An 18,376-nucleotide genomic window follows, 5' to 3' on the forward strand; every position below is an offset into this window, starting at 1 on the left:
CCACAAAAGCCGAGACAGATCAGAGTAATTTTTGACTCTAGTGCACAATATCAGGGAATTTCACTGAATAATGTGCTGCTTAAAGTTCCAGATCTTAAAAACAGTTTACTTGGGGTCCTGCACAGATTTAGGAAAGAGAAGGTAGCAATCACAGCTGACATTTCTCAAATGTTTCACTGTTTTTGAGTAAGGGAGGACCACAGAAACATTTTGAGGTTTATGTGGTTCAGGGACAACAACATGTCTAAAGACATAATCGACTACAGGATGAAAGTCCATGTGTTCGGCAACAGTCCATCACCAGCTGTAGCCATATATGGCCTCAGATGAGCAGCTGAAGCCTGCGCGGTTCGCTATGGTGAAGACACATGCCACTTTGTGAAGAGACATTTCTATGTGGATGATGGCCTCATGTCAGTTTCTTCTGACGAACATGCCATAGACCTGCTTCAGAGGACCCAAGCATCCCTGCCTGAGTCTAATCTTCATCTGCACAAGATTGCATCTAACAGTTCAGGAGTAATGAAGGCCTTCCCTCCAGAGGATCATGCAAAGGGGATCAAAAATCTGGATTTCAGCATAGGAACAGTGCCTGTGCAGCGCAGTCTGGGGTTATCCTGGGAAGTAGCATCTGATACTTTCACTTTCAGCATTTCTGTCGGGGACAAACCATTCACCCGTCGGGGTGTCCTGTCCATTGTGAACAGCCTGTTTGATCCCATTGGGTTTGTTGCTCCAATCACGATACGTGGAAGAATTCTACTGCGAGAGCTCAACAGTGACAAGTTTGACTGGGATGCACCATTACCTGAAGAAAGACGACAAGACTGGGAGGCTTGGAGAGCTTCTCCAAGAACTGAGCCACCTACATGTTCCTCGCAAATACACCCAACAATTCTCTGAGCGAAGTTGTGCGCAAGGAATTATGTGTCTTTTCTGATGCTTCTACTAAGGCTGTTGGAGTTGTAGCATACATCAGAGCCATAGGTAGAGATGGAACAAGCATTGTGGGTTTCATCTTTGGGAAAGCCAGACTTAACACCCCAGTCTGATCCCACTATTCCACGTCTGGAGCTATGTGCTTTTGTGATGGCTGTGGAAGTTGTAGACTTCATTCTCAGTGAGATTGACTTTCAGCCTGATGCAGTGAAGTTTTACTGTGACAGCAAGGTCGTTTTAGGCTACATACATAACCAGAGCAGGCGTTTCCATGTGTATGTGCACAATAGGATTCAGCGTATACATCATTCTTCAAACCCTGAACAGTGGCTCTACATCCCTTCAGAGCAGAATCCAGCAGACATGGCATCCCAATCATTTCATGCATCCCAGCTGGCATCTACAGTGTGACTATCTGGACCGGCTTTCCTCCACAGAGGCTATCAAAGTGAGGAGGGGATAACCCAAACACACAAGCTTGTTAATCCAGATGAAGATGTTGAGGTGCGACCGAGTGTGAGGAGTTATGTTACACAAACTCAAGCAACGAGGGGTCTGAGTGCTGACCGGTTTGAGAAGTTTTCAACCTGGGGCTCACTTGTTAGGGCAGTGAGTCTTCTCGTCCACATGCTCGCTCGCATCATGAAGGTAAAATGGAAGACGGCTGCAGAAGATGGCACAGAGGTTTTAAACCTTGAACATCAGAGGAGGTGACTCAAGCTACAAGCATCATAATAAGATCAGCACAAAACAAAACTTTTGCAGAAGAAATAACAGCACTCACCGCAGGTAAGCTGGTCCCTAAAAACAGCCCCCTCTTCAGGCTCAAGCCAGAGATCGGTGAAGCAGGATTACTCCGGGTTGGAGGCCGGCTTAAAAATGCACAGCTGGACATTGGAGTGAAAAATCCTCTCATCCTGCCCAAAAATCACCACGTATCTATGCTTCTTGCCTGTCACCATCACGAGCAGGTTAAACACCAGGGGCGGCATTTCAGTGAAGGAGCTGTTCGAGCTGCGGGCCTTTGGATAATTGGAGGTAAAAAACTCATTAGCTCTATTATTCATGCCTGTATTACCTGCTGGAAACTCAGAGGCTCAGTGGTGGAACAGCAGATGGCTGATCTTCCGTCTGAACGTGTGACAGAAGCTCCGCCTTTTACATTCATTGGCATGGATGTCTTTGGCCCATGGTCAGTTACTGCCAGACGGGTGGGCTTTGCTATTTACATGCATGTCTACCAGAGCAGTGCACATCAGTCATTCCTTCTCTAGACGCATCAGGTTGTGTCAATGCTATTAGAAGACTTCGCAATAAGAGGACCTGCCAAGCATCTGAGGACGGATTGCGGAACTAACTTTGTCGGTGCACGGAATGCGCTTGGATTTCTTAAAAGGATGGATGGTGAGAGCGTACACAGGTATCTGAATGAACATGGCTGCACCTGGGAATTCAACTCTCCTCATTCCAGTCACATGGGAGGAGCATGGGAGAGGATGATTGGGATTTCCCAAAGGATCTTGGATGGCATGCTGGTGGGAAAACATGTCCATCTCACACATGATGTTCTGTGCACGTTGATGGCCGAGGTGTCTGCCATTATAAATTCCAGACCGCTTGTTCCTGTGTTGACAGATCCCGAGTCACCTTTCCTGCTCACACCTGCAACTCTTCTCACCCAGAAGACTGCTGTGACTTCACTTTGTGAAGAGTTTACAAAAAAGGACTTGTTTGTGAGTCAGTGGAAAAGAGTGCAGGTGCTTGCCAACACCTTTTGGAACCGTTGGAGGAGCGAGTACTTGTCTTCTCTACAGCAACGTTGCAAGTGGAACAAGCAACTTCTTCTAAATCTTCAGAATAGGCTTGGGCGGTATCCAAATTTGAATACCGTCTAACTTCCACTTAACTTTACCCCGGTATACGGTATTACCGTGAATACTTAAAAAGTATGACGTAAGCCTCAAGTGGACCTTCACCTTTCGGAATCCGAATACCAAACCATTACTAAAAAAAATAACAACGCAACTCACATACTATTAACAACATTTATTAACACAAAAAACACAGCTCATAAACAAGTGCAAAGAGTCAACAGTCCAACAGCAATAAATCAACATAAAAACCCAGGACAGCTGTTGTGCACAAATCAAGTGAACAACTTATCAATGAGCAGCATGAAACAGTGCAAATAGGACATAACAGTCAACAAGAGTTGAATAACCATAAACATTGAAATTATAAAAATTATTGCAACCAAAACAACTGCAATAAAATTATAAAAAGAAAACTCTGTCACACGGCCACACGCGTGCGCGCACACACACACAGGAGTGTGAACATTACGGCATGTTGCAGCAAATCTAGTTAAGATTTCTCGCCAGAAAAACCAGCATGTTTGCTTTTTCTGGGTTCAGGTTTGCACGTTGTGGACCAACAACTTTACCTGCGGTGCTGAAAACCCGCTCCGATGGTGAGCTGGTGGCACAAATACATAGATACCGCTGGGCCAGTCGTGACATCTGGGGAAAACAACCGCCAGCATATTTCCAACAGAGAAGAGGGTCTTTGTCCCCTTGAATAACAGGTTCCAAACACTACGCTGTTATTTCAGCTCCAGCTCGTTGCTCTGCGCTGACGGGACCCTCCGGCACAGCGTCAGCGGCTCGTTTTTGCAGGAGAGCCCCCAGAGACATCTTTTTGCGTGGGGGTTCAGGTTGTGCTCGTTCCTCTATGGTTCGGATGGCCACTGCTTCTGGTGCTGTTTGCCCCTCTAATGGGCCATTCCCACCTGTACCGGGTCGGCCCGGGCCGGGTAGCCCCGGTCGGCCCGGGCCGGGTAGCCCCAGTCGGCCCCAGCCTGGCCTGGTTTATTCCACACATCCTTGTCTTAAGCCCATGTGGGCTGATTCTACCCACCAATCAGAGGCCTGCTCTAATGGAAGGTGTGAATTTGCTGTCAGCAGTGGGTGTGTTGGCCCTGGTCGGCCTGAAGCAGACCCCCTCGAGAAGAGGGCTGAGAATGAGCCTTGGTTGGCCCGGAAAAATACCAGGCCACCCAGATATGTAAACAACCTACGCTACCCGGCCCGGGCCGACCCGGTACAGATGGGAATGGCCCATAAGCTCACGATCTCAGCCTGTAATTCAGCTTTGATTTCAGCCAGTGCGTTGTCATCAAGCTCATATCTGCCACTGTAACGAGGATCGAGGAAAGTGCATTTTCGCATTAATTTGCGCACTGAATCAGATTCATACTTGGCCTCCAGCTTTTTTAGAATTGTGGTTTTTATTGACTTTGTAAGCTGGAGGTCGTTTTCTGACACAGCCAACACGCTCTCCCTCCAGAGCTGGAGTATGGGGAGGATAGAGGAACTGGTCAGAAGCACAGCTGTTTTTCATGACGGTATTGGAACTGACACGGTCGCTATTTTGTAATACCGCGTGTATACTGTAATACCGTAATACCGCCCAAGCCTACTTCAGAAAGGAGATATTGCGCTATCAAGAGACCGTCGAGCAGCCCGTAATGAGTGGCCTATGGCTGTTGTTGTTGCCTCCTATCCATGTGCAGATGGTCTGGTTCGCAAGGTGGAACTGAAAGTGACATCTCACAGCACTTCAAAGACATTTTTGAGACCCATTTCCGAGGTGGTCCTCCTTCTGCCTAATGAGACTGACAGTTAAGTTAGATTTGAATGTTTTGTTCAGCTGGAGTGGCATCAAAGGTGCCAGGCGGGGAAGTCTTGCCCTGTCGGCAGCTGAACTGAGAACATCCTTTTTCTAAGTGGAGCGTTGCTGCCACCTATTAACATTTTTTGGAACCGCTTTGGCCTTTGAGTTATGTAAGCACCACGTTCATTCTTTGCTAGAAGCAGGGCAGCTGCAGACATGTTTCGCATGAGTGCTGCAATTTGGTTTGGGTTTCTTCGAAGCAATGCCTGTAAGTAGTAGTTTATATGCAATAATGAACATTTAGGCTCATTTGTGTGAAAGAAAGCAGCTTTGTGCTTACTGACTTTGTTTCTTTTATTTGTTCATGGAGATGTCCAAGTGCTATGGATGCTCTTCTTGTTTGCTGCGCTATAAGCTAATTAGCATGCTTGTAGGCTATCTGATGTTACATTACAGTTCAGTGTTACAGCTTTATACATTTGTTATAATGTTATTACTGCAATGCTAAAAATGCTACTGAGTGTGAGACACTTATGTTAGCTGTTTTGTGCTAATTATGGGTTGTTTTGTGTTTGACAGTTTCACTCTGTTTCACATGGAAATAAAGGAAGAAGTGTTGATCCTGACTCTTGTGAAAGGAGTTTGGCTGATGGTTCATTTTGGTATCGGGCACCTTAATCGAACCATTATACCCTCATTGCTAAACCATTAAAGCTTCCTGAAAAATGGCAGTTTTAAACCGTATCTTTTTTTTTATTTTTTTTTTTATAAAAACAACACAGATATGTCCTGCTGCTTGAGGAGGCCTTCAGCACCCAAAACAGGAAGACGGTGGGAAACGGGTTAAATACGAGTTTACCCACGAAAACAGGAGAGCTGACAGCTGTGGTTCTGATGTGGAAGCATTGATTGCTTTAAAGTGTAACTGTTTCTATCAAGACACTGCAAAATTTCAGGTCACCTGTCTGGAGAGGCTCAAGTTGCAAAGACAATATTCTGCCCTCAAGGAGCAGAGGTGGCAGTCAGTCTAGCACCTACTGGCTCAAGAAATTTATTTAAAATATTGCAAAGTTACTTGTTTCTTTAAATGAACGATTATAAAACACAAGGCAGTATAAAATCATGTAGCAACAATAATTCTGATAACATTCATCCGCTAAAAATATTGACTAAAAGTACATTTTGACAAAAAGTTTTGGACTTTCAGAAACATCTGTGTTGAAATTTGAATGAAACTGAATTTGTGTCTGTGGCGGGGCGGTCCCACAGAGACCCGCTCAGACGAAGCTGTGGTCCGCACCGGTTGCTGTGTGTCGGTCCTGCTATCGGATCGACGGCTCATCAGGCCTAATTAGATGTGACAAGTGTAGATGGAGTCACGTCTTGAATGACAAAATGAAAACTGACACGTTTTTCTCGCGGTTCATTTTTCAAGCTGCAGCCAAATAGTTGCTCAGATCAAACGCGCTAAATGGAATTTGTTGTGGTTCTGTCACCTTATGAGCTGCAGAGGTGCTTGGCTTTTAGTGTTGCAGGTGATGTAATGTCTAGGAAGTTTTCCTTACTGCCCGCAGATTGTCTTGTGTTAAATTGAGCTGTATGAACTTAAAAAGATGTTGATTCATGCAAAGATAATGTGACATTTCTGTGTGCTGACTTTGTCTCAAACACGTGGCTTTTTATTTTTATTTTTTGCAAACTGGCACGTTTTGGTTTTGTTTTTCTCCCGTTTCCACTATAAATCTTCATGAGTTGCCCAGGATGTCCAGTGTATGCATGAGGATGTCCAGTGTATGCATGCAAGACCCACGCCTCTGTTCTAACCTTTGCTCTAATCCCTCCTTCGTTCCCTCCCCCTTCTTTTAACCTATAATCAGCAGTAAAGGCTTCATTGTTCCTGGCCTCTGCTTGGGTATCATATCATTAACCTACATTCAGAGCCACGTCGGTAGGCTTCTTAAGGCCCTCGGACCATCTGACCAGTTAAATGGGCGTGTTCTAGCAGGGAACCATATCTATGCATCTTGCATACAAACATTTGGTCATTTTATGACTTTCTGATTTATGTGTGAGCGATGTGCACAGCCTCTCCCTTGAGACTTGAGCTGTTCCTGTTTTTTATGGAAGCTTTTTAGTGATGTACTCTATAAGGCTGTAAAACAACTTGGCATTCAGCCTTGCATACAAAAAGTAAAGGTACAGCTGAAAACGTTTCCCTGAGATGAGAAAATATTTACTCATTACCAAAAAAAAATCCTTTATTTAATATGAATAAAATGAAAGGAAATTGCTTTCCTTTTTTATTTGTGCATCCAGGTCATGCCAACAGCAAGGCTGGTGCCAGCTCATAAAGTAAAAGTCAAAATATTGGTATTCTGAGTCATAAATAATAATAATAATAATAAACCAGAGCTTTCCACCTATTTCCACTAAAATGAATGGCTTATTTATACATTCCCACAAAATCCTGGGAACGAAGGCCAGACGCTCCAGTTGGAAGAGGTGTGTTTTTTCTGTCTGGGTTTAGGGTAGTGAGAGGTGAACAGACGCCTTCAGGCGGCCACTGTCTTCATCTATTTGTCCATGTTGAAATCGACCTCTGAGTTCAGACGAGCCACTGACACAAGGAGAGCTGCACTTCCTGCTTCTGCAGGCTTTAGGAAGCATCAGACGACTCCTCTGTGCTCAGAGGGCAGAAATGAAAGAGATGTTTTACTTTTATTCATTTAACATCCTTTTATTCATGAAATGGGAATAATTATTTCATTAGTTTGTAAAGTTTTATTCTATTTTTTAGGGATGTGAATCTTAGAGTAACTCACGATTTGATTCGATTCCGATTCTTGGGGTGCCGATTCGATTCACAATTGATTCTCAATTTAAATCGATTCACAATCAGTATTAACAAAGAGTGTCAGCTCCAGGATGAACTACCTTGTTGTACAAGTTAGTTAAAGCTCTGGGACATTTTTATTTGACCTTAAACTGGTCATGCTTCAAAAATGCAAATTTACAATGTGATTCTAAAACTGTAAAAAGCAATGTTTTGACCAAAAGGCAACATTTATTTTTGCTTACCTTGTAAAATATAACAAATCTGTAGTTACCTAACAGTAGCTTTGAAAGTAATACGGTCAAATACTTTTCAAGTATGTGTAGAAACAAGTTACATGAGTAATCCTGAGTACTCATTTATCAACTTAGAAAATAAAGATGAGAATATCTCAAATTTCTGAGTATGGAAAAAATTACATTCAAGTGCCCTCTTATCAGCAGATTCAAACATAAATCATCTCAATTTATGGGACCACAAAAGTAAACGGAGTACTGACTCCTAACAAAGATCAGAAAAGTGCATCTCAAACCTGTAACATGCCAGATATTTGAGTTCTTGGAATCGATTCTGAACCTTTGTGAATCTATTCTGATTCTTTATAAATAAGAAGCCCGATTCAGACTTGAATCTTTTTTTTCAGCACCTCTACTATTTATGTTTCTTTCAATCAACAACAAAAGCAAACTGAGAAGAATACAAAAACAACATTTCAATTCATTTAGTTTTATTCCCCATTTACAAACTACTATTGCGTGGTATTTTAAGCATGTGTTTAAAGATGGCAGCAGGTAATTTTCTGATTGAATAATATGTTAATATATGATGGAAAATCTGAAACGACTGAGTGAGATGCTTGTTTTGTCTCATTTACAAATATTAATAAGTTGGTCATGTTTTGCTAAATCACTTTTGACACATGTGACCCCCGTGTTATTGATTTTTATCAGCTTAGTGTGCAGAATAAATGCTTTATTTCAAATAATCATATAAAATATTTATTGCATGCATTTAATCATCTTCTGATTGATTTAATGAAGCTTTTTATTGCAAAGTAAAAGACTGTTTTTCCTCTTGCTGTTTGAAGGTTTTATGATGTTTCTAACGTAAAAATAGACAGAATAAAAATTAATATTCTGATATTTAGTTTAGGCGTGATGAATTTATAGATCATGGATTCTTTGCTCGTTGTTTCCTTTCCTGCTCGTTGCCTTTAGTCGTAATAATTGGGCTTTTGCATTTGGCTTTGTCTTGCTTCTAGTTGCGCAGTCAAGTCAGTGTAGGAAGAGGAGGAGGAGGGTGGTGAAGGCTGGGAGTGAATGTGCAGCTGAGTGAGACCTCCCCCATCATTTAGCCTGGCAGCAGAAGGTCCACCACCACGTGACTGGCTGTTTATCGCTGCAGCAAGCATAGTGGCACTCTTTGAGCGCATTACAGATCGGCTTGGCTTGTTATTGTAGTAAAATGTAACCGTCTCTGTTGCACGTTGGCCTGGCTGAACCCTTTTAGAAGCATTCTGGTTGTTTTTTTAAAACAGATTCATTGTATATGCAGTGGTAAGTGCAGCCACATGGGAGGGCAGGGGAAAGTCACATGTATTTTCCACATGTGTGCGAGTGCGCAGCAGGCAGTACTTATGGAGCCGTAGTGGAGTAATGTTTCCAAGGCTGCTGCTGCTGCTGCTGCTGGGGGCAACGCACTCTGCAAGCTGTGTGTCGGGGCTCGCTGCTATTCTTAGCCCCCTTCCCTCCCTGCCCCATCCTGCAGTCAGTGGATCAGGTTACTGTGCTGTTTGTGTGCTTTTCATCCATCCCAGCTACAACAGCACACACTCTCCTCTCCACCCCCCTCATACACCAGCACCGCTGTCACTTCTGTAACCCTCAAACCGCTACACTCACGCAAGGACGTGCGCTAACGCCCGACCTGCTGCCAGGGCCAACGTGCTCCAGCACTATAGGGAAATGGTTGTTGTTGTTGTCAGCCAGGAACCAGTGGAATTAGAAAGCAGGAACATGACGTTATAAATAAATACAGAGACATCTGCTCCTCAGAAGGAGCAGCCAGCTTCCCGTACATTCACCTTGGGATTTCACTGATTTCATCTCTGCAGGTGGATGTTTTTAGTTAAAGAATAATGTTACTCTACTCTTAGGTTTCATCGCTGTTTGCTGTCAAATAAAAGGAATAAATTTATACTGTAAGGGTTAAAATCTGATCATCTGACCCAGGCTCTCATCAAATGCGCTGCATTATGTGATGGTCGTGTTTTCATCACGACCTCAGCGATGCGTCTATTCCTACCAGCAGGGTTTCAGGTGCATAGCCAAAGCATTCCACACAGCTGATCCCACAAGATCATGCATGATTTCACCAGTTCACACATAGAAAAATAGCCTGTATATAAAAAAAAATCTGGAATATTTTCTGTTATTTTTACCTCGGTCACAGAGGCGTAATAGCGTATATTATTTTAAGCAATAGGAAATCTGCACGTGTCTTTTATTTTGAAAGTTTCCAGATGTTTTCCACTGCTCCTGTGTTTGATTTCCTGTCTGACCCACTCTGAGCTTAATGTGTTCTGGAAACGTGATGACCCGAAGTGTATATATAGTGGAGGACCACAACACTGTGGATAAGACTGATTATTTTGATGGGTGAAATTAATACAAAGCTGAAATGTTCCTGAAATATTGGTAAATTTTGTTCCATAAAATATTTCTTAACTATAATAATCAGATGGGAAAGGGGAAACTAGACAACACAAATCTAATACATAACATTGAGCATTTTATAATAAGAGGCATTTCAGCATCAGAATTTACTTACTTTTTTTTTTTCTTCATATTTTTAGTAGCAGACCACAGTCTCGTTTCACTTAAAAGGTTGTTGAATAGAATATTCGATTAATAAACACAGGATTCGATGAATATTGAAATACTAAAATGTTCCATAGCTGCAGCCCTAGCTGGCAGAATCACACCCACTAACTACTAAGGCGGCTGTTGGCTGCGTACTGCCCTGCACATGCGTTGCATGTCGATTTCACATCCGGTGGAAAGCCAGGGTTGGTGATGATCCGTCTTTAAGTTCTGATATTGGGTAGAAATGAAGCAGCCTGTAAAACCACCCAGCAGGTGCTGCTGAGGAAGACTAGCAATCAGAGAAGAAAACAAACTGTTATCTTTATTATGTTGATTAATTGGAGCATAATTATCTGTTTTGCCGACAAACCTTTTTTTAATGAAAATTTACAAAAGACTGATTATTTAAGATAATTTTTTTTTGTTTTAGCTAATAAAACATAAAATTCTCAAGATTCAGAATCTGGATTTTATAATTGCGTTCTTTAGTTTTTGAATTGGACATCTTTAAATAAATCTTACAAATTATTTGATTTGAATTTGAATTTGGTCCTTAAATATGAATTGACAATTATTGTGTTTTGATCATTTAAAATTGCTAAAATTCAGTCATTTATTTTATTTTAGCCATTTCAAAACAGACATATTTTCAAAGCTGAGAAACAAAAGATTGCTTGGAATTTAAATGTGTATATATTAAGCGAAGTTTAGTATTGTTTTGTGTTTTTTATTGGCTTCTCTGTATCCTGAATCTTTCAAGCTTCACATCCCTATTAAACCTCCTGTTATTATTTTCTCTGTTGATTCCACAGTTTTTGTTCTTCCAGCGATGTTCAGTAGATAATTGTTGCTAACTAGCGTTTTAGCCATGTGAGATCTCTTGCCAGAGTAACCACAGCTGTAGTCTCCGTGAGCCGACATAGTCATGAAGGCGGGGTTTGATCTGGACTTGAAACGGCTCAAGGTTAATGGCAAAGCTGGTGGAGGCTCATGCAGCCCGGAGTTGCTCGTCAAACGCTATGAGCGTGAATGCCAGAACTGGCGGGTACCCAAATACCTCTGTGATTATAGTCACACCCTCCTCGCCTGTTTCTGGGCCAGATTGGACTCCTGTCAGCGTTTGTTTTTCGGTCTGGTCCCGGCCTGTCCATACTGCTTTAATGCCCCCATCCTCTCTGTGGGCTGTTCTCTCATTCAGCCGCCTGAATAACTGTGATTCTGCATACTGGCTATCTGCTGACTAACGACTGACCGCTTGCTGGCCTCAGCTGTGCAGCAGAACCTGCCAACACAGTTCTAACTCTCTGGATCAGCAAACACTGTCAAAGTATCTGGAAAAACTAAATGCTGGAATTCCCTAGCCATCATTGGATGGATGGATCCCATTCCTTAGTTAACTGTACACCTACATTTGGTGTCTTTTTGGTTGATTTGCATTCATTTAAAGACATTTTTTATGCTAAGTATGAGCATGATACCAAACTTTAATATTCAAAACTAGTTATGGTTTTTGTTGAACATTAAGTAGTTTTCTTTTCACAAAGACAATGTGTTGGGGCTTATTTCCTAGCATATAACTAATTATGCTTGGTGAACTGACAAAGATTCACTCTACATCACAGAAAGAATAAGGAAACCCAGAGTGTTGGGTGTGAATATGCAAAATGTAAAAGTAGATCCAAGCAGTCGAGGTAGACGGAAGATGATGCAGAATGGTTTGATTTGCAAGTATATATGTTATACAAATGATCACTTATTAAAAGTTCCACTTGTTACAAAATCAGTTTCTTTAAATTAAAATGTTCCCATCACATTTTTTTGCCCCAGATCCAAGTCTGAGTGATTTGATTTTGAGTATCTGCCGATACTGAATCCCGATCCGATACTTCAGCGATCCATTAGCCGGCTAGCTCACAGTTGGTGTCTGAATCCCCCCTGTGACTGAGGTGTTGTCGTTAATGCAACAAGGAATCTTGATGTAGAGAAACTTGAGCAATTAAGCCATTGTGTTTGAAATCTCCATCTCAGGATAAATTTTAAAGGTCATGCTTGTTTTATTTTATTATGATATCTGCTCTTTTCCACCCAATTCCAGACCCTTTGTAAATCAAGTGATCAATTCCAATTTCTGTTCATCGAATCAGAACATCCCTATCTTTAAACTGATGTTGGAAAGTTTATATTTTATCCAAATAAAGCATGTTTTGATCATCTAAAAAGGACACATAGAACTGAGCATCTCTTTTATTGTTAAAAGCTGTACGGTTGTTGAGTTTATGCCACTGGTTTGAATTACTTTGTGAATTAAAGTTGAAAATGCTATAAATTCTTTAAATGCCCAATATTTGTCCCGTATGACTGTGATCTTTTACTGGTCTCTTGATTGTTGTGTTTGTTTTATTGCATGCCTGGGAAGCAGACCGTCAGGTTTCTCTGACTGTGCTGATTTCAGCGCTGTCATGTTTGATTCTCAGGACGAAACCTGAATGCAGCGTGACTTTAGTCTGTGGAGTTGGGGGTTTAATATAAAAAATGCTTCTTGATGTAAAAAAAAAAGATTCCCTACATTCCTGTGGGTCGACATGAACAGCATGCATCTGCTGCACAGAAAGTAATATCGTTTTTAGCTTAGTGTTACAGGATTTTGTAGTAGGAAAAGAAAGCCAAATAACTTAATAGCAAATTGTGCATTTCAAGCAAAAATGCTGCAGAATTTCTGAGTTTGAAAACACCACAGAGAACCTGAGTAAAGATACCATTTTTTATTTTGGGTTTATTGTTGTTATCGATGCACTTATGGTGGTTTAGCAGGATAATGTGTGATTCGAAGATGTTTGGCACCTTTCATCGCATTTTTTGATTAGTTTTCTGAATCTGCGTTGGCAGTTGGGTCTGGTGTGTAATTATTTTGGAATTAAAAAGCGTTTAAATCGAGCAGTTTATGCAAATTTTTGGCCAAAATGTAATTTATAAAAATTACAAAGGTGGAATCTACAGGGGTGAGTGATTCGATCCCACTGTCCTTGGCTAAGATACCAAAATGGTTCTCCCCCGACACAATGCTACTGTTACGACTGGATAAGGGTTGTGTTTTTAGTTATAGGGTTCTTGCAGGTGCTTGGAATCCTTTTTATGGTTGAATTTTCTTGCAATTTTCAAGGTTTTTTAAGTGAATCTGATGAATTTCTTGAAATTGTAACTGAACTTTGTTTTCAAACGAGCATATAGTTTCACATGTACATGTGTAAATTGTTGCTGATGTAAAATCTGTGAACTTATTTTGGAGGTGTTCGAATTTGAAAGAAAAAGTTTTTGCTCTTGACAGTATTATATCCAGTCATCCTAAATATTTTTGGTCTTTGAAAGTTTTTTTTTTTCTATGGAGTCTAATTTTATCTTGGATTTTTTCTGTTTAATATTGTGATCTTGCCACATTCCCAACAGTAATTTTTTAAAGCTCCTATTTCTTTCGGGGTTATTTAAATGTGTGGTTCACTTGTTTAATAGATACATTTGCAGCACTCTCTAGTAGTATGAATGCTTTGTAAGTTGTACTCTGGGTAAGTCCGTGAATTCTAAGTGACAGTGTGACGTAGATCTGTGAGGATTTTCTAATCCTAGAGTTTCACTGTCTATTTTTTATCAGAAGCTCATTTAGGACAGGGATTCTCCCAGCGCTTTATAAGCCTGGCGGGGCGCCAGGCTTTGCTTGCCCACCCGCCAGGCTAAGCATCATGCTCCGCCCCCCTCCCCGACCCTACCATGTCCGCTGACATGAACGGCGCAGCGAAACTAGAGCCCTCCATCAGCTGATACTGGTGAGAAACGGCAGCGGAACGTGTGCTACCACCCCACCCTCACCCCCTCTGTCACAGAGGAGCACTGCGGGACGGAGTGCACGATTCCCACCCCACCCCCCACCCACGGCCGAAGCCGCCAGGCTTAACTCATTTTCTGGGGGAAACCCAGTAGGAGATAGGTGTAGGAGACTGTTTTGTTGTTCAGTCTGCATGGAAACTCAGAGTGACCGATTATAAGCAGAAATAATGATTAAGAAATGTTTTTTCAGTGAATCACACCTTTAACTGCATGTTTGAGCTCGGTTGAAGAAACCCTGGCCTGTGCATATGAAAATAGAATTGTTGTGGTCTTTAGTGCTTTACCGCCTCTGAAGTGGTGCTTTCTGTGTGGAGGATGTTCAGAACTAAAAACAACCTGAGAAAGAAAGTGTTGCCTGTAAAACACGTTAGAATTAATACTGAGTAATGGGGCTGTCCCAGAAAGATGCTCCTAATTTAGAATAAACGTATTGTGAGTCTTTCACAGGGGAAAGAGGTTGTTTCTGTTTAACCAAGCGATGGATGAGTGTTGTAGCGAAGCAGGAAAGTTCATTCAAAGTACTCGAGAAGATGACCTTATGACTGAAAACGTCATGTTCTAGTCGAGTGGATTCAGCTGAGTGTTTGGTTTTGGACTGAAGGTGTCCACGTTGCACCACGCCACCTCTGCTGCTGCTTTCAGTCACCAACCACATCAGAGAGAAGCTCAGTTATGCAGATGAGTGTGTGATAGTGATAACCTACGGGGGGATGTTTTCCTCTACCAGGCAGAAGAGTCCCTAAAGCTGTGATTCATGCTCCTTCATATAGTCGTTTCCAAGTCACTCAATGGAAATTTCAATAAAAATCCCTGATTACTACTCCACTCACACAAGCTACTGCTTCGCTCCTTTGTGATTAGGTCAGCAAGAGACATTTAGCAAAAATCCTAACTCCGATAAGAGACATTTGTTTGTTTCTCAGGATTCATCAGGTGCTGTTGAGTTTAGATTCTTCTCACCGCTGTTGTTTTCTCTCTCCAGGTGCATGATGAGCCGACTGTGCTGTAGGTGTCTAAGCTAGTCAGGTGTCGCACCATGGCCAAACCTGGGGGCGACCGAGATGGAGCCATGGTGGATAAGCAGGCGGGGAAGAAGGTGCGTAAATGCAAGCATTGGCAGGCAACAATATTTTAAATATGCCAGCATGGGAAGTTGTTTTTGCATTTGTAAACTATCAGCTGAGATGGCAAACCAGCGCTGCCAAGCTGCTGCTGCTGCAGCATCCACAAATGTCTTCAGTGGCATCTCTGATGTTATTAAACTTCTCTCTCAAACTCCTTTATCCCACCATAACATTATCTTTTGTGGAAAACGCATGAAAACACTACATTGCCACCACAGGCTGACCACTTATGAATGACCAAAGGCTCCATGATGCTGGCTCACCTTTGCAGTAAAATGGCGTCATTGTTTTTTGAAACAGGCTTATGAATCTTTCCAAGTTCTGTAGCTCCAAACAAACTAAGGAGCTTGTTCCTTAATGTGGGTCTATGTTGTAGGATTGTTAAAATATGGGTGTAATCCAACAAATCTGGGTTTTTCCTAACTTAATTAGTTTTTACATTCTACAAAAATGCTTATAATGGAGAGGCTGTTTTATCCACTACAGCCTCTGTGTGTGTGTGTGTGTGTGTGTGTGTGTGTGTGTGTGTGTGTGTGTGTGTGTGTGTGTGTGTGTGTGTGTGTGTGTGTGTGTGTGTGTGTGTGTGTGTGTGTGTGTGTGTGTGTGTGTGTGTGTGTGTGTGTGTGTGATGAGCGTGAGACATGAAGGGGACAGGAGGAGGCGAGTTCTAGTTAGCTGAGGTGAAGAGGTGTGTTGCAGGCTTCCAGCATCCAACAACTCTTAAGCGCAAAATAAAAACAGATCATTATCTAAAGCCGCTCTCGCATCAGTCCCACCTAGGTATGCTATACAGCAGGGGTGTCGAATCCTGGTCCCGGAGGGCTGGTATCCTGCATGTTTTAGTTTGAACTCTGTTTCAACACACCTGATTTCAATCAGCAGCTAATTAATATGCTTCTGCAGAGCCTGATGAGCTGCTGCACAGGTGTTTCAACCACATAATCAAGCCTGTTGGAGCAGAAAAACCACAAAACCTGCTGGATACCGGCCCTCCAGGACCAGGATTGGACACGCCTGCTATACAGTGTCCACATTTGGGTAGCCAGTTTTTATTTATTTATTTGTTTAATTTCTGTGTTAAACCGGTCGTTTTTTCAGCCCACATCCCAAGGCGGTCTGCTTTGAGCTGAACTGACAAGATACACACACTACTGACTGATTGGTCGGCCCAAATTCACGTCTACCATCGGGGGAGACTCCAGCTGGGGCTTTGCATGCGCGATTCATTATCATTCTGGATAACGAGGAGTAAACATATTACGTCCCCGGCTCTCTAGGAGAGATGAGGAGGGGAGTAATAAAAGTGGTGTGTGGATTTAATAATAAACAAGAGTGCTGTGTCGCTATAAAACAAGGGATTTATTACAAAAGGAATGGAATATTTACAAAGAATTAAAAAGCAATACTATATACAAAACCAAAGGAGCAATATTTAATAAGGAGAAACCAAAAACGCCAACCCAGAAGGGGATGGGGGTAAACAACCGAGAATATACTATTTACACAAAAGGGGAAATCCAAAGCCTAAGTCAAATGTGGTCCGAAGTCAAATTGCCGAATTGTCAAATCCTAAATCCAAATCCAAAACTGAGAGCACCGAAGACTAATTATAACGAGTTTTACCAAAGAGCGAACGAGGAGAAGAGAATAGAATAAACTGTTTCCAGTCTACCCTTGGACCTTCTCCTCAACCTAGAGCAGGAAGGCAGCTTTTAACAGCTGCCAAGTGATTTCTGATTCCTAACAGCTGGGGCACCGGGAGACAGGCGAGGCAAAGGCCTAAGGGGCCATCTTGTGGCCGAAAAGGGGCACAGCACGTAACACCCCCCCCCCCCCACTTAAGAGAATAAATGGGGGGTCTCAAAAGGGCCAACATTTATTCAAAGGAACGAGGTCTCCCGCTAGCTAAACACACAAAACACTAACTAAACTAATAGGGCTGGGGGTAAACGATTATTTTTAAAACGATTATTCTGACGATTATTTTATCGAATAGTCGACTATTCTAATGACTATTTAGAAAATTAATCTAATGATTATTTTTCTATTGCACAATTAACAAAAACCAGAAAATCTCAAATAAATTCCTCAAAAAAATTGATAAATTGTTACTGTAAGAGAATAAACACTACAGACCTTCCATTTTGTATAACACTGCTTTTATTGTGTTGCGGTTGGTTATGTTCTGGTGACGTGTAGAACTTGGGAGTGCAGGCTGCTGCCTGAGAGGTGGTAGAAGATGGAGTGTCTCCATGCTGCTTTGTTTTGGTCACTTATGTGCGGGAGGGGAGTGGTGTTACGACCCTTCCTGGGGAGTTTGGCTCGTGTGCAAAAAGGAAGGGACAATAACGGGATTTAAAAGTTAAAATGATGATCAGGTTTATTTACAACAACAAAAATCATAAATCTTTCCATCCACAGGTTGGGAATAATAAAACTAATTCTGCCTGTGGGGAATTAAAACAAAGTACAAATAAGTAGGGATCCAAACTCTAAACTGGGTGGTTAAACCAAACTCAAGGTGATATTTTAAACTAAACCGAAAACCCACAACACTCTAAATGTAATAAAAGGGAGATCTGCACCACAAAAAAGATGAACTCTAAACCAAAACGTAACAGCTTATCCAAACGCAAGAAGCTGTTAGCGAAGATGCTAACAGTAGCTTTACCAACGTTAAGTTCAAGTTACCACGTTTAAATAAACCAAAAACACCCAGCAGCAAACAGACCAGCACGGAGGAGAGACTGCTACCACCAAAACAGCTCTCCTCATGTCCGAAAGAAGCTCCTTAATGAAGGGAGAAACGCTCCCGGTGATTTTCTACATCTGCGGTAGACACGAAGCAGCGCATCTGACCCCGGAAGTTGTTGTCCGTTGCCGGGAGACGAAGGCGGGCAAAACAGGAAAATAATCTAGTAGTGGACGGACATTGTTCCGGGTCTTCGGTATTTGGCGGAGATGTTAGTGAAGGCGGAGAAGAGGGCGAACTAGAGGAAAAACAGGCAGATTCCTCCTCTATTTACAAACTCCTGGGGATGCAACAAGTGGGCGCGGTGCGTCGA

General features: G+C 42.2%; 1 protein-coding gene across 2 annotated transcripts in view; it reads left to right on the forward strand.

The window, feature by feature from the left end:
• Positions 1–18,376, forward strand: part of ankrd12 (ankyrin repeat domain 12) — a 59,175-nt gene that overhangs the window by 25,186 nt on the left and 15,613 nt on the right. For both annotated transcript variants that reach the window (XM_015956227.3, XM_015956228.3), the window contains exon 2: positions 15,170–15,283. In XM_015956227.3, coding sequence (XP_015811713.1) covers positions 15,224–15,283 — 60 coding nt within the window. In that variant the 5' untranslated portion in view covers positions 15,170–15,223. The remainder of the gene's footprint in view (positions 1–15,169; positions 15,284–18,376) is intronic.

Source organism: Nothobranchius furzeri, chromosome 11 (assembly GCF_043380555.1).
Source record: "Nothobranchius furzeri strain GRZ-AD chromosome 11, NfurGRZ-RIMD1, whole genome shotgun sequence".
Taxonomy (NCBI): domain Eukaryota; kingdom Metazoa; phylum Chordata; class Actinopteri; order Cyprinodontiformes; family Nothobranchiidae; genus Nothobranchius; species Nothobranchius furzeri.